This window comes from Thamnophis sirtalis, unplaced genomic scaffold (genome assembly GCF_051295495.1).
Source record: "Thamnophis sirtalis isolate CommonGarterSnake01/CBP01778 unplaced genomic scaffold, rThaSir2_p1.2 scaffold_2, whole genome shotgun sequence".
Classification (NCBI taxonomy): Eukaryota; Metazoa; Chordata; class Lepidosauria; order Squamata; family Natricidae; genus Thamnophis; species Thamnophis sirtalis.
In genome coordinates, this window is record NW_028261382.1 from 123753002 (window position 1) to 123769345 (window position 16344).

Below are 16344 nucleotides of genomic sequence, written 5' to 3' on the forward strand. Positions count from 1 at the left end.
TTGCAAAAATGGCCGTGCATAGCTTGTAGGAGTCTTCCAGAGTGCTCCTGGGGGCTGGGAAGGACAAGAATGAGCGAAAAATGGACCTACAAGCCTCCTACAGGCTATGCATGCCCCTTTTTTCACAAAAAACAGGCCAGTTTTTTGCAAAACGTTTTTGGAAGATCTCCAGAGTGCAAAAAAATTTTTAAAAAATTTGCCTCTTCAAAATCTTGGTGCACTTATACTCCGGTGTGTCTTATACTCCAAGAAATACAATTAGTCCCTCAAGAAGTCAAGCAGCAAAAGAGTTTGGAACATGCCACAATATAACATGCCCAGGCCGAATTCCCAATGAATTTGTATTAATCCTGGATACTTAGAAACAAATGCCATTGAAATATTAAGGCAGATTAAAAATTAAAGCAAGAACATTGCTCTTCTGGTCAAAATAGCCACACAAATTACATGATGCAGGTGTAGCTTTAGAAGACAAAAGACGACCGTATTGAACCAAATTCATTGGTTTCCAAATGGACCACTTCCTCAATTTTGGTGTGCAGGGAGAAGTAATAAAATATCAATAGAACTATAATAATATGGAATATTACAAAGCTCATTAACTTAATAATTACCAGAATATTGGGTTTTAGACAGCCAAGCATTTAGTGCTATTGATGATTAATAATGCTTCGCTGCTATTTTGCTTTTCTTCCCTTTGGCCTCAACCAAATGTGTGCTACGAAAGAGTCCATGGGAGCCTCCCAAGGAAGAAATGCTCCCCAGAAAGAAGTTATAGAAGGGGCTCTTACAATTTCCAGCTGGACCCCTCCCCCTTCTGTCCCTGTTCACTTTGCCTAGAAGAGTAAGATAAGTGTATAGATACAGGAAGAGGGAAATCCATTTCAAAGTTATGAATGCCCTCTGGAGAACAGTAGAGTTTGCAATTATGTTATTTGTTTAGCAAGAAATTTCAACAAATTGGTCTTGTTTAGAGTACTTTAAAATATCCTCCATCCTTTTCTTTTTTCCTCTGAAATCTTCTATTGTTTCATTTTATATCACCAACTTGTGCAGTTAACTTCTATTAGTGAGAAGTGGGCATCTCATAGTCACACAGGTAATAAAAGCAATAAAACTCTAAAATAATATGCTATAATCCCTGAATACTCAGTGATGCTTCCAGACAAGGATACTTTAACTATGCCCAATCAGGACTGTTCGTATTTCATTGCTTGTGGAAGACTTCAACTGTCCTTCCAGGTTTTTAACAAGCCAAATAACATTCTGCAGTTATCTGGGCAGTCTTACTTCCTTTCTAAATGTTGGCAGAAAGACAAGTGGGAAAAGTATGATTTTCACTATGTTGAGATAAAAAGGTTAAAAAGTCCTAATCATGATTGGCTCAGTTTTGCTGCAGTTTAAAAAGAGACAGAAACAGCTATTTTAAAAAAAAAAGCTATTTCAAAGGGGAAAGATTAATGTGAAAACACTACTTCCACATAAGAAAAAAGCGTAGAGAAAAATAGAGATTTATCAATTATATTGGTCATAACTTGCAGATCATCCACTTCCCCTCCTCTTAAATTGCTTTCTGCAATGGATAAACTATAGCAGAGTAAATTTTAAAGCTGCTCTTCTTTTGCTTTTTTTTAAATGTATGAACCCAGCATGGTTATTCTACAGTAAATACATACTAAGTCCAGTTTTCTGTGATTGACTTTAGCCGCTTAATTAACCTGCACTCAATTTACAGATCATAGAGATCATTTTCTCTATGGTATGCTACATATCTTCTTGCTAAGGAAGACCTCTTCCTACTAAGGAAGAGGAAAAAATTACAGATAATGGTTTTCCCAAAATTATCGTATTTTCTCACAAAATTTTCCCCCAAGTACAAGTACAACATACAGCACTACCAAGTCCTCTTTCAAGAGTGCTCAGCCTAGATAATTCTGGAATATCAGCATGATCAACAGCAGTCAAGCAATATATGAAATTGTCCTTCAATCACCAGGTTGCTACTTTTCAGCTATGACCTCAGAATTTTGCAGTCAGAATCTAATTTTCCACAGTCCAATCCCTTTCTTGCTTATGTTCAACAGCAAACAGCACACTGCAGGGATCTTCCTATTGATACATTTGTTATTTTTGCCTAAAACATGTAAAAAAATGGTAGAAATATTTGATTTTTTTTTAGAATCTCTTTTTATTACGGTTAAGACACCTTCTCACTGTAAAATCTAAAAAGCTTTTATGAAGAAACTAATCATGAAAAACATGATGGTTGTTTTCTCTGTTGAAGCAACACGAGGTTCTTCACTACATTCTGCAATTCTGTGCCTATACGCACTATGCATGTACCCCAACTCTGTGAAAGCATACACAATTTAAGCATATATATGTAGAGAGGAAAATTTCTCATCACAATTAGATGCTGATGAATAATGGATATCTATGAATTCCCTAAGAGTGGTGAAGTTGAGATTTTAATGTCAGTATGTTTGAGTATGCAACAGCAGTTATCATCAAGGATATCCTTCTCCAAGATCCCTATTTCTGGTTCATTGCTCAGCTTTTGGACTGTCATTTTCAAATTGTCTTATTGTATTGTACTGTCAGTTGTATTGTCTTATGTCAACAGGAGGTTTGTGCTCACATTGTTAGGATTAACATCCCCAAAGCTGAAGACGTTTGCTTTCTCTCAAGCCCAATGAATTATTTATATGCTCACATACAGAAGCCTGAAGTTCTTTTTTTTTTTAAAAAAAAATTGGACCGCGTGTGAGTGCAGAGCAGTGTTTCTCAGTCTTGGCAATGTTAAAATGTGTGGACCTTTAACTCACAGAATGCTGGCTGGGGAATTCTGGGAGTTGAAGTCTACACATCTTCAAGTTGCCAAGATTGAGAAACACTGCTGTACAGCTCCAAACCCGAATGAAATATAAACATTTCTGGGTTTGCTCATCCTTTTTGTTTATCTCTTCTGTCTTGCAGTTTAAGCATGGACCTTTGGCTGAAATCTGGAAAACTAAAGACAGGAGAATGCATGAATTCTCCACCCCCCCTACATCGCCTCCAAAAACTTAAATTGAATTATTTCAACACTTTCCATTTTTAACAACTATCGCAACTTGTATGGCATACATACCTGTGGGGACTTGTGAGAGCGCCAGCTATACTGGTGACTATGAAGACTCTCCAGCAAAACATTTTCATCTGTGTCTACCTGGCCAAACCGCAGTGTGTCCTGTGTGTCATTACAGATTACAAAGTGGCTAAAGACTATTTCTTCTGCCTCAGGGCATTGATTCTGAAAGAAAGAGAATAGAAAACCAAACAAGCTTCAGAATAATTCCAGGATGTTTGGCAATTATCTGCTCAATGGAGAAAACGTTTGTGTCTTCGCTAGCATAAGCTTTCCTACAAAGCATTCTTTCCTCATAACAAAAATACCAGAATCAATGATGGATCCCAAAATGTATACCCATTTATATATCTTCAATTGTTAACATAGACAAAAACAAGGGAACTGCAATTCTAAAAAACATTTAATATATGTTATAGACATGTGAACAAATGTTATTTCCATTCTATAGTTATATTAATACTGCCAATATTAGAATGCTCCAACAATTTAGATTTGCTGTATACCAGGCTGTGTGCACATTGGAAATAAAAGGATATTAACTTTTTAATGATAATAAAGTAGTTGCCATTCTCAAACTTATATAAGGGCTGGTTGATATTCTCTTCCATTGCAAGGCTACTATGTAGCCAAATACTTTTTTGGGGGGAGGGGGATCATTATTTTCCTTTTAAAGTAGCTCAGCAACAAATGTAGTATTTAATTGCATGAACAACCGTCGAAGAATGACGTCTGCCTTTATGCTTGAGGATAAATATGTGAATGTTCAGTTATGGTACTCAGAAATGCTTCTGTACCTGGGAACATTCTTCTCAAAATGCATACAAAGCAAGGCACGTAAGTGAAAAATGAACAATGTACTGCAGGTCATGAGGGTAATGTACTAATGTATAACATAAATTTCTGACATTCAAATTAGAGAAATTTGTTTATTGCCTGTCTTCAATCAATTGTATTTGGCCTTGCTTCTGCTTTTAAAAGATTAGACTAGAACAACGGATATATTGGACATCTTTCCACACAATATGAACCATTGCCTTATTTAACAATGCATAAATTTTCAATTTCTCAAGGGTTTATTAATCCCTATAATACACTGTGTTACAAGAATGGTTTGAATGCAGAAGAGTAAGTGGCAATGTTACAAAGAGATCTTCAAGGCATTCTTCCTTTACATTTTGATCTTTATATTTTCTCACTCCATCAATCTGAAGCTGATTGCCAATTCTCAGTATTCTTCATTCAAATAAGTAATATACAGTATTATGTTGTCCACTTCTTCTACTGGAGCCTACAGGACCACAACGGATTTCCTATTTTCACTTCCATTTTCCTTATTATATTTCCATTATGTTTAGTTATATTGTTATGCTGATTATCAGTTTCACAGCTGGAATTATATCTGGGTGATTTTTTTCTTCTTCTTCCGTAGAATCTTCTCCCATACCAGTGGGTAAATTCTTCCCTTGTTGTTTAGTTACTCATGGTTCTGTCAGTAATATCATGAAAGGATATAAAAGCGAGGAAGATATCCAGATTTCTCAACCAGCCAAGTCTTTCTTGGCCATCAGATTTCTAAAGAATGCACTTTAGAAAATGTAGTTGTCAACACTTCATTTAGACTAACACAAAAAGCTTCTTTCTTAGGTGCACGAAGTATGTAATCCGTTATATTTGAAAGTTACGCAAAATCACCCATGATGATGTATGTACCTTTGCAGAAATTGGTTTTTATGGTGACCACCAGCTTTAATGTGTATGCTTCATTTTACTGAATATATTTAAAAAATTATTATATTCACCTAACTTCTCTTGGCAGGATTGAATTGCTGCATCCTTTCCCTGCTTATTTCCTCTCCCCTTTTAAATGTATATGTAGATACCTATCCACTCTTAACTCCATTCAATTGTTGAAGTCAGAAAGGGGCTTCAAAATAATGGGGGCAGAGGCAACAAGGTCAAGAGGATTTGATATTACAGATTTAATGTTATATAGTTTATAATGTTATTAATTAGAAACACTGTAATTTAATTAAAAATTTAATAATAATTGAAGAAAACAATACTGTCATTCCTGGCGCTACATAAGAACATATATTGTTTTGACATTCTTTAATGATACATCTCTGATTACCATTAGTCACAGACATGTATTTATTTATTACCATTTTATAAAGAGGTTTTCCTTAAAGAATGTTTTTTTAAATCTGAAAATTGTGTGTTGGCCTCTATAATATCTAATATTATACATGCTACATAAATGTATAGTGAAATATTTTACTGGGCCAACATTTTGTTGGCAAAATAATCCAAACTTTAAATTTTTACCATAAATAATGGTAACCTTAAACAACACATTTACTAATCTACATAAGCCCTTAGAATTACTGGATTATGTCCCTTAAATTTCCAGAACATTTTTTCACTTAAATTATGGAATCCTATAGAAACTCAGAACAGTATTCTTATTATGTTGAATAAAACGTGCTCCCAATTAAATTTTCAAGGCCCTGTAAACTTAAAAATTATAAAAGCAATTGCTTTTAAAAGGAAAAAAAAGGTCTATCATCTTGGCATTTGAACAGATGACCTGGACCATAAAAGCACATAGCCTGATGATGCCTGTAATGCCTATTTCTATTGTTAAAACTTCCTTCATTAGTTAAGAATAAAATTAGTTCACCTTTTGGTGAAAACAAATTCCAACAGAGGCTTCCGTTTATCTTGAACTCTTGACCTAAAGGTATAAGGCCATATTACTTTAAGCTTTCTATGTCAGCTCTTATCCCCAATGTGTACAAAATTGTTGTTTCTGATACTTGGTTAGAAAATGTGAGGAATTCAATTAATGGTGGTAGTCTGGTAGGACACCGTGTTAATTGTGAACACTGAACATGACAAAAAATGGGAAGTTAATTTTCAGTATGTGGTAGAAGAAGAGAACCCACTGAAGAAACATGTTGTTACCAATTAACATTAATATGTAGTTCAGAGCCCACCTCAATAACTAATGCAGCCTAATGTAAAAATAGGATGAGTTTTTAATCAAGGACACTCTCGGCTAGAGACTCACCCACCACATCAGAAGCTGGTGGCAAAAACGTCCAAAATGAGAGGAAACAAGGAAATTGCAACAACAATTACAGAGGCATATCCTCTGTGGGTCATTTGAACATTGCCACCCTGCATATAAATCAGGTCTAACTATTCATAGAATGTACCTGACTGGTACATCTTACAAGGCAACATATGGCTTTGCTTATACAATCCTGTTGTTTCCAACTCAGGGTATTTCTTTAAAGGCTCCCTATAGTTTAAGTCGGTCAATCATTTTCTGATGTGGTCTTACACATTTAAATATTTACACAATGCACTTTATTTGTACATATGTGATACTAGGGAGACTTTTTTCACTGCACAAAGTAACGAAGGCCATTTTGCAGTAGTTACTCCTCCACCAGCCCATCCAAACAGTCCTCCATCAAAATTGTTTGCTTGTTTTCTGTTAAGCAGATTGCTCAAAATATGACAAAAAGCAGAAATTGGAGCTACAAAGACTCTTTTTTCACAGTGATATTTGAACCAGATGTAAAGATTTAAATCACACTAGCTCTTATTTTATGAATGTCCTTTTACAATAAGAAAATCCTGGAATACCTTGAAAAAAGAAACTCTGATGTAAAACAGATGTTTTATCTTTTTTAGCTTTGCTATTGTAGTTTTGTGATGGCTTATTAATGCAGAAAACTTTGTATAGATATGGAGATTGGTACAGAAAAATCCTGGGATGAGATTATTTGGATAATTGCAGAAAATATTATTTGGATATAATTTTATTAATTTAATCTATCAGTTTTGTATGTACATAACATCATAATAATTATAGCAAAAACCTTCATTAGAGTAACAGGGAAAATATGTGCCAGATATCAAATGTAATAGAATTCTTCCTCTTTTTTTCATTCAACAGGATAAACAAGAAATTAGGGGAAAGTCTAATTTTAAACCATGATATCATTTGGAGGATTGGGTGAATATTCTATGTTCCCTGGTTATGCCTTTTATCTGAACTAAAAGAAAAGAATATTTTATATGTAGATTTGGGTCTTAGTACGTTGTTACTGCTTACTTGGTTATTATTATGTGAGAAATAGAGACATTACAATTATTCAACGAATTATATTCCAATCACATTTACCCAAAGTTAAATCCATCCAAATTGATCCATGAAATCTTGATGTCTTTTCAATGGTACAGTAGTAAGAATTTTAAAATACTCTTTCCTGCTATAATTGTTTAATTTATTATTGCCAAAATGGATAATAAAACTAACAGGATATACTTGCTGTAGCTTCTGCCAAGTACTCCTCAGAGGTTTTGGTCTGCCTAAGATAGCTGCTCTCTGTCAGGGCAAAACTCATTATTACAGCCCCTGCATCAATTATTCTGTGAATCAGCTTAGATACTGTATATCCTATTGAGATAACTGCCAGAAAATAGTTGAGCCAGGGTATCTTCTGGCTCATTCAGACTTTAATTGAATTCAAAGAGGAAAAGAGAACTTTTGTTCTCAAGTGTTTTCCTACTGACAATTGACTATATCCTTGGCATTTGCTACATCTTATGTTCAGTCTGCATCCTTCCAGAGTCACTCAGTGACTTGCACACCCTGAAAATCTGCTCTCTTACTACGAACTCATAGATCTTTTCCTTATCTTTCCTCTCCTTGAATATGTACCTTCCATTTCAGTTAATTACTTCATGATAAGTACAAAATTGCATTACAAGGTTGGATCTGAACCTTCAAATTATGATTTTTGCTTATGCTCCAACTGGAGAAGCCACATTCAGATCACTGCTTGGATTTCAAACGTAAACAAAACCCTAGTTATTGGCCTGGGTGTAATGGCAAAACCCACATAATCTCTGGTGTCTGCTAAATGGGAAATAAGACTCCATCCATCGTGTCATAACATTCCTTTTGGGGAATATGTAAAAAAAAAAGAAAAATAGATATTGCAAAATTTAATTTATACAATCAATGCACCATATTTTTTGGAGTATAAGACGCACCTTCCCCCCCCCACCTTAAAAGTGGGTGAAAATTTAGGTGTGTCTTATGAATATGGGTGTTTTTCACAAAAAATGGGCTCGTTTTTGGGCTCCAAGCCCTCTGTGCATTGCATTTTCACCCTCCCAAGCCCACAGAAGCACTTTGCAAGCCAGAAACAGCCCCATGTTTGGTGAAAACAGGGTGTGTGGAGCACTGCAGAGTGCTTCTGGGGACCGGGGAGACCAAAAACTGTTTTTTTCTTGTTTTCCTCCTGTAAATTTAGGTGTGTCTTATAGTCCGGTGCATTTTATAGTCTGAAAAATATGGTAACTCTTCATACCTTTCTATCCTTGCAAACCAGTCTTGTTTGTACTACATCTTTATATGAATTCATACATTTCCTTTTGTTCCTTAAACTTCTCTCTTTCTATTTGAGGACCTCATCAACTCCATCTAACTACAAGTACTACTAATCTTTCCTCCCAACCCATTCACGTTTCTTCATATATATCTTTTGCAATTCAATTCTCATTCATTTTTCTGTAAGACTTTTGTATTCAATTCACATTCATTCAGCAACCTTTCATTCATTTTACTTAAGTGAGATGAATAGTGTAGAAATTTGATAAGTAAATAAATGTTCTTCCCCATGTAAGAGCAAATCCCCCCCACCAATCCATACATTTACTAATCATGCTCATACAATACCAAAAGATGATATATAAATAGGTTTCATGCATTTCATTTGCGTTTGTTTCATTTTCAATAAAATGCATCACACAATAAAAAGAACCTGAGGCTAGTTTACCATTCCAATTTCAGTCCCTTCGCCTTATAAAGCTTTTGATACTTCTTCGTTCTTAGGAATCCTGAGTTATGATATCTGGTTTAACCTTTTCATTTCAGGCCTACGTGCTTACCTCTTGCCAAGCCTGAAGCGTTTTATGCAGAGAGTGGATGGTATGTTGGCCAAAGCTGATGAATACAGGATCCACTACCAAACTTCCATCCAAAATCTTTTCCATGGAATTTCCAGAAACAGAAAGCTGCCCCAATACACCAAATGGTTTGGCAACAGTTTGCTTAGTTAGATTTCTACATTCCAAAAGTTTGCAGTCAATTCTAGTGGACAATTGCATGTCTCTGAAGATGGATCCATCACCCCATTGCCTGAAATAGGTATGAGGTTCTTCAAAAGAGATGATTGAATATTCTAATTCAGATGGCACATTTTTATCAGAGATAAATGGATGTAGGAACTTTGGTGGCTCTATAGAACAAAAGGTAAAAATAAATCATTAATACTTAATATAAAACTAGAAGTGAACGTATGCAGAATAAAAATCTGCACAGAATGACCAAGCTATATTTTTCTAGATCAAGTCAATTTATTTTAAACAAAAATTCTAGATATTATTTCACCATAGTTAAGTAGTCACAGACATGAAATGTAAACTGAAAAATATTATAAAGTAATATTTTCTCCACTGAAAGTTTACTGCCATCAGCAACATTTTTATTTAAAAAATGTGCTTATATCCAAGTTCCGTAATCATACAATAAAACTTTATGACTTTTTTTCATTCTGTTGCAATATAACCATTGCATGTGTCTTTTTGCAAGGTTAACTGAACTCTATTTTCAAAAGCTTTCTCTGACCACTTAAGAGCCACTGAGATCCATGGGTTCAGAAACTTGGACATTAGTAAAAATTCTGGGAGTTAGTGTCCCTATTTGTGAAAGGTAAGGTTAGCTTTTGAAGTCCCAAGATATCACCTAAAGTCATAAGAAAGAGCAGTCTTATAATATATAACCTGACCTTTGGACAGATTTTGGATGAAAGAGAGACCCTTTCTGTGCCTCTTTGTGTTTACAAGTATGACATCAATAAATAAAAGATGTGGTCAGTGGTGAGATTCAAACAACTGGGTCGCTGTCCTAATGATTTCTTCCAACAACCAGTTCATCAAACTGCTCAGGAAGTTAACAACCGGTTGTCTTGAAGTGGTGCAAACTGGCTGAATTCTACCACTGGATGTGTTGTGTTGTGGAAATGTTAATATGCTAAGGCCTATATTAAATGATATAAGGAATATAGTAGGAAGCACGGTAATCTCCAGACATAGGGTGTCATCTTTGCCCTCCAGTCACATGGCCAGCAGCACTGGCTGGTATATCACAAGCCTCTGGAAAGCATTAATTTTCCTGCCACTTCAGTGCACTAACCAGTAACTATAAGTTGCTATTGTGAAAGTGATACTGAGTGCAATAGCAATGCTAATAAAAAAGTGAAACAATAAACAACCAGAGTTACCAAGAACTAAACAGCAAACATTCTTCAAATCAGAAAAGAAATCAAAATTGTCAAACACATTAGGAGAAGGTAGAGGATACTCATTCAGGACTGTATGTTCAGATACAGTGCTGATATGTAAGTTAAAATAAATGTAATTATTGATGTAGAGATCAGCATCTGATAAACCCAAAAGGGAAATAGAAATTAAGATTATTGAAAATATAGTCAATTATTAAAAAGATATAAAGAGCAAAGCTCATACATATAAATCCTCTCACAGATGCTTTTTTTAAAGGATACAAATTTTAAAAAGATAATTACAGAATACATTACTTTGAATTTGCAGAAAATAATTATCCAAGAAAACAATTTGTGACATAGTCAATCTACAATAGTCCCAGTTGCATACATTTAATTGTTCCACTATGAATAAGTTAGTAAAGAAAATAGCAATTAAGAATAATAGCTTAGTTTAAAAAAAGATTCTAAAAAAGAAAAATAAATAAATCTTTTAAAGGACCTCTACCCGATTCAGGCTTTTTTTTTGTTCCTTTCACTGTCATTTGAAGTGCTAAAAATGTTAATTAGTAATGGGAAAACTTAGAAATGTTGAAGAAAATGTTAGTCATTCACCACTTTCAAAACCATCATTTAAGGAAGATGTCATGAAATTGCTGAGATATTTGCTCATTTCTCATGGAGAATATTATTTGAAATTACACAATGTAATAACATGTATTGGAAATAAAACTGACAATAATGCAAGCACACATTACTGATGAAACCAGGTGGATTGCATCTCTATTCCCAGTTTCTTTTTAAAACAATACTGTAACTGAGTTTTGAGCTACTTCCTTTGGAATCTTTTTGTTCAATGGCACATATAAAGTGGGGCAGGTTTGCTGGCAAAAGTGAAAAGCAAAATTTATCCCATTAGCCTCACAACAAAGTGAAAGGAAAGGGGGAATTTGGGCCCACTACTGAAGCTTAAAAAATGAAGCACCTTCTGCAATTACTCCCTTCAAATACATCTGCTTTTTACACATTCCTGCTACTGATAAGTAGGTGTAAGCTATCTGAGCATATGGTCCAGTGGACAAAAGAACTGCAAATGTAAAGCAGGTGGGATGATGAGTAAATGGAAAAAGCAATAGCTACAATTTAAGATACATACCTCTGCCCAGCTGATCCAGATGGTGGCAAAGATGAAGTTCGGCATGAGCAAACTGAATTGAAACCCCCAGGGCAGGCACGTACCAGGGAGTGAAGCATGAATCTACCCTTGTGCAGGCTGCCAGGGCAGTAGGGGTCACAAATTGATCAGATGAACTCTGGGAACCCGATTCACTTTCTGAACTGGGGAAGGGACATGAGAAAAAAGACAAAAAATAATGTTCTAATACACTTCATTAAATTGTTTTCTAAAAGAGCAGCATCTTTGAGGATCAGAGCCCCAATAATGTGGTCATTATTAAACACTATTAATTTGGAATAATTATTTCAATTATAATAAGAATATATTGTATTTCATTTAGGTGAAATAAACTCTTATTAGACAATATTCTCCAAACCTGTGCCTGAATTGTTTTCTAAGGCATAACACTAGTTATCTAATAAAGAAGGTGAGAGAGTAAGGTATTCTTAGAAGATTGAACTAGAGTCAAGAAAGAAAGGATTCTATTCTCACTTAGCCATGAAGTTTTTACAGATGAACTCGGATGAACCTGAATCAATTATTGTCTGTTTGATTGAATTAACTTTGTCAGATTGCTGAGGGGACACAATGTAACAGAAACAAATTCCTCATTTGGAACACAAACGTACATTTACAAAGATTAACTGCTATTTTATTATTTCAATTTCATATATTGTAGTCAATCTTGATAATTTCTTTGAAACATGGCCAAGTAAATACAGTAGGCTATGTACTGGACTTATCTCAACAAAACAGTTAACTATAACTGTAGTTTTGGATTCAAAGGTAATACTGTGATTTATTTTTTTTAAAGTTTTCAATCTCTTTGTGATCATGCCAGAGAAAGACAGGTGAGGACTTCTTGGATCCAAGATTTACCTAGGCTTCTTTATATCATGACCAACCAAATTACCCGTGGAAGGCTTAGACCAGTGGTCCCCAACCTTTTTATCGCCGCGGACCAGTCAGCCTTTGATAATTTTACCGTGGCCCGCTGAGCGCGCGCAGGGGTAGGGGGGCGTTGTTCGCGACGACACATTGATTGTTTATATATCACGTGCGTACCAGCGCGGGGCTCTCTTCCCTGGAGCCTTTGCGCACGGCCCAGGAGCCTTTGCACTGCAGCGATCATGTCCCCCGGCCGCTGCAGCGATCATGGCCCCCGGCCGCTGCAGCGATCATGGCCCCCGGCCGCTGCAGAGATCATGGCCCCCGGCCGCTGCGCGGCCCGGTGCCAGGTACTCCACGGCCCGGCACCGGTCCGCGGACCGGGGGTTGGGGACCACTGGCTTAGACAATTTTAGCATTCTTCCAGACCTAAAAATCTAGATCTGTGTAATGTGGTGTTTCAGCCATCTAGTTCAGTGAGATTTCTCTCATTATTATTACAATAATGAATTGTTTGAAGAGTCATGTGTTTTTGTCTGTTTCAGTGTTTTAGCTTCTGATTTAAAAAATAGCACATCTGTCTCAGTGAACTAAATTACTGTTTCATAATCAATACTGTATTTACCTTTGGTCATCCCCTGAATTCTGGTTGCTGTTCAAAACAATTCTCCAAAGATCTGAAGCTACAAACTCTTTCGGATCAGTTATTAAGTTGATACTTGGCAGGGTCAACTCACAAACTTTGCTTTCCGATAAGCTGAACTCTCTGAAAGCAACAAATGATTTCTGGAGCTCATCCCAGTATTCCAAACTGCAGGGGATCTGTAACAATTGCAAATCTTAGTTGTTTGGCAATTCTTGACAAAGTGAAAGACATTTCAGTGTAATATACAGTTGCACTATTTGTCTGTCCCTCCCCATCAAGAGAGAGAGATTGCTTCTGTCTATGCATGCATCGATAAATACATGCATACATAATGTCTATGTCAGTCTGTCCATCGATCCCACTGAAATCCCAAAGGACTCTTGGCAATTCACAGAAATAAAAAGATACAATGACACAATCCACAATCAAATTAAAATTGAAATATATGTTTCAGGATGTATAAACACAAGTCCCAACAAGAATCAGTCTATAAATCTTAGCCAAGATGACATCACAATCTAAATACCCTCTGGAAGAACTTTATCTTGAGCTGTTTCTGGAAAGCAATAAAGATGGAAGTCAACAATATCTCCATGGGATGCCATTCCAAAGGACCGATGCTGCCATTCAGAAGCGGTACTTTGTCAGTCATCTTAATATATTTTAAAAGGTTTAATATTAATACAATTGATACTGATATTTATTTCACTGGGATTAGAGAATATTTCTTACCACACAAAGGGAATATTAACTACCATACAATGTATGCACATTTCTCTAAATTATGCAAAGTAAAATGCAAGCAGATATTACTATAATTATCAAAACAACAACAACCAAGAGAATGAATTATGTTTTTGTACTTAGAATACATTTACTTAGATTTTAATTAATTGGCTTTTTAAAAATGCCATTTTCATATATACCAAAAGCTAAGACAGAAATCAGTATTTCCCAGGGCACATCTGTAATAGATCAGGAAATATTTTGGAGAACAATTATCTTCTTGGAAGCTTTTCATGCAGGGTGTGACTCAGTTCAGGATAGGATATCCACCTCATCTCAGTCATAAGAAAAACCAACCATTAAAAAAAAAGGTTCTTATCTTATTAACCTTTTAACTTCCAATTGCTGTATTTAGGTGGCAGGTCTTAAACTCCTGATAAAGAGAAATGATGTGTGACTCATACCAATGACAAAACTATGTGAAGAGACAAGTTTGGTTTTGCCTCCAGTTTTACACAACAATCTCCTAATCTGATGGAAAATATCTCCCAATATGGGATTTCAACCCAACTCTGAATATAGGTTGTCCTTGAGGTACGACCACAATTGAGCCCAACATTTATGTTGCTAAGTGAAACATTTGTTAAGTGAGTTCTACCCCATTTTATGACTGTTCTTGCCAGGGTTGTTAAGTGAATCGTTGCATTTGTTAAGTTAGTCACACAGTTGTTAGGTGAATCTGGCTTCCCCATTGACTTTTCTTGTCAGAAGGTCACAAAAGGTAAGGGTGTGACCTCAGGACACTGTAACCGTCATAAATATGAACCAGTTGCCAAGCATATGAATTTTGATCACGTAACCATAGGGAAGCTGCAACGGTCTAAGTGTGAAAAACAGTCATAAGTTACTTTTTTCAGAGACGTTCATCACTAAATGAATGGTTAAGTCGAGGACTACCTGTAGTGCCTGATTTTCTGAGAAAAACATGCATGATTACTTTCTGAGAATGCAGCATTAAGTAGCGTACAAAGCAGCTGATTGTAGTTTTCTGAATTTCCACTATAGCCTGCCAGAAGAATTTAACAGATAGATATAATATGACAATCTGAGGGAGCACAGCCCCTCAGTGCACACAACACACACAATAAGAGGAGATCATTTAATCTTCACTTTCCAACTGTGAGAATCCCCAGATACTCATCAAAGCAGATGTACTACCAGTTAGATGATTCCTTGCACCAGTGGAATTAATCTGCTTAGTGGAGTAGGGGGTGAACTTAAAATTTATTTCCTCAATTGTCCTACTTTATTTTGCTTATTTATTAAGAAAATGTATATGGCCACCCAACACACTCACAGTGATTCTAGGTGGCTTATCAGAAGTAAAAACGCAATTACAAAACCCAATACCCCCCACAAAACAACAGCAATCAAACAAACCACTTGATGGGCTCCGTATCACTCTTGAGATCCCCAGAACCACTGGCAAAACCATGTCTTCAGGTCCCCTTGAAAAAGTATGAAGCTTTCCTTCCATATATACAGTATATATGTGCCCCAAACAGAATCATTGTGTGCTAGAAATGATTTACCATAAGTGATTTCATTTTTAGGTAATGTCGTGATTTGGAACACCCTCTTAATCTCTTAAAGTCATTTTATTACGCACCACGAACTGGTTACATAATCACTGGCAAGTTTGAGTGAACTATTTAAAGATGCTTGTTTTTACATTAGTTAATAACAAGCTAGACAGCAAACGAAAACAGGGTTTTTAGCTATAATCCTTCATTTTAATATATGCAATACCAAAAAGCCTGTTAATATCAGCAAGCACACAGAATACAGGAAAACCAGAATTCGTGTTAAAAAAATACATACTGTTATGTTTATCACTGAGAACTGCTTAAAAAATGCTAGGTCTCGGTAAGCAAAAAAAAAATAAGCTACCTAATATGAAATATTAAAAATAAAGTAATAATCCAGTACACAAATGCCTAGGAAGGGAGAAAGTCTCACCAAAATGCACAGGTTTATAGCAAGAGAGCTCTTTATGAATTGAATTTGGGAATTTAAACTGATTTACATTATGTATTTCTATGGATACCACATTATTTATTCTTTTGGGTGGATAGGTTATGACTAGTGGCCCAGCTTGATAATTTTAAAGGAAGACAAATGCTTTATGCAGTAGCAGCTGCCAAAAATAATAAGTCGAAAACTTGAATATCAAGTATATTATACAAAATGACTCACAGGCAGGGGAAGTGAGATTATTAGGTGCCATTGAGAGTCCCATAAAAAATAAAATTGTATTCCTTTTGTCTTGAAAAATAAGATTAATAGTCTTCCTACATGACAAATAATACTTATTCCAGAAATATTGTTGCTGTTATTTCTGCAACATGAACAT

The 16344-nt window shown here is 35.6% G+C and overlaps 2 protein-coding genes across 3 annotated transcripts in view; one reads left to right on the forward strand and one right to left on the reverse strand.

Moving 5' to 3' along the window:
• Positions 1–16344, forward strand: part of COX6C (cytochrome c oxidase subunit 6C) — a 121029-nt gene that overhangs the window by 60035 nt on the left and 44650 nt on the right. The gene's annotated exons all lie outside the window — the stretch shown is intronic.
• The window catches only part of VPS13B (vacuolar protein sorting 13 homolog B), a 312128-nt gene that overhangs the window by 53699 nt on the left and 242085 nt on the right, over positions 1–16344 (reverse strand). For both annotated transcript variants that reach the window (XM_087706818.1, XM_087706819.1), the window contains exons 40-43: positions 13185–13381; positions 11651–11832; positions 9101–9450; positions 3131–3292 (exon numbers count right to left, since the gene is read on the reverse strand). In XM_087706818.1, the coding sequence (XP_087562944.1) occupies positions 3131–3292; positions 9101–9450; positions 11651–11832; positions 13185–13381 (891 nt within the window). The remainder of the gene's footprint in view (positions 1–3130; positions 3293–9100; positions 9451–11650; positions 11833–13184; positions 13382–16344) is intronic.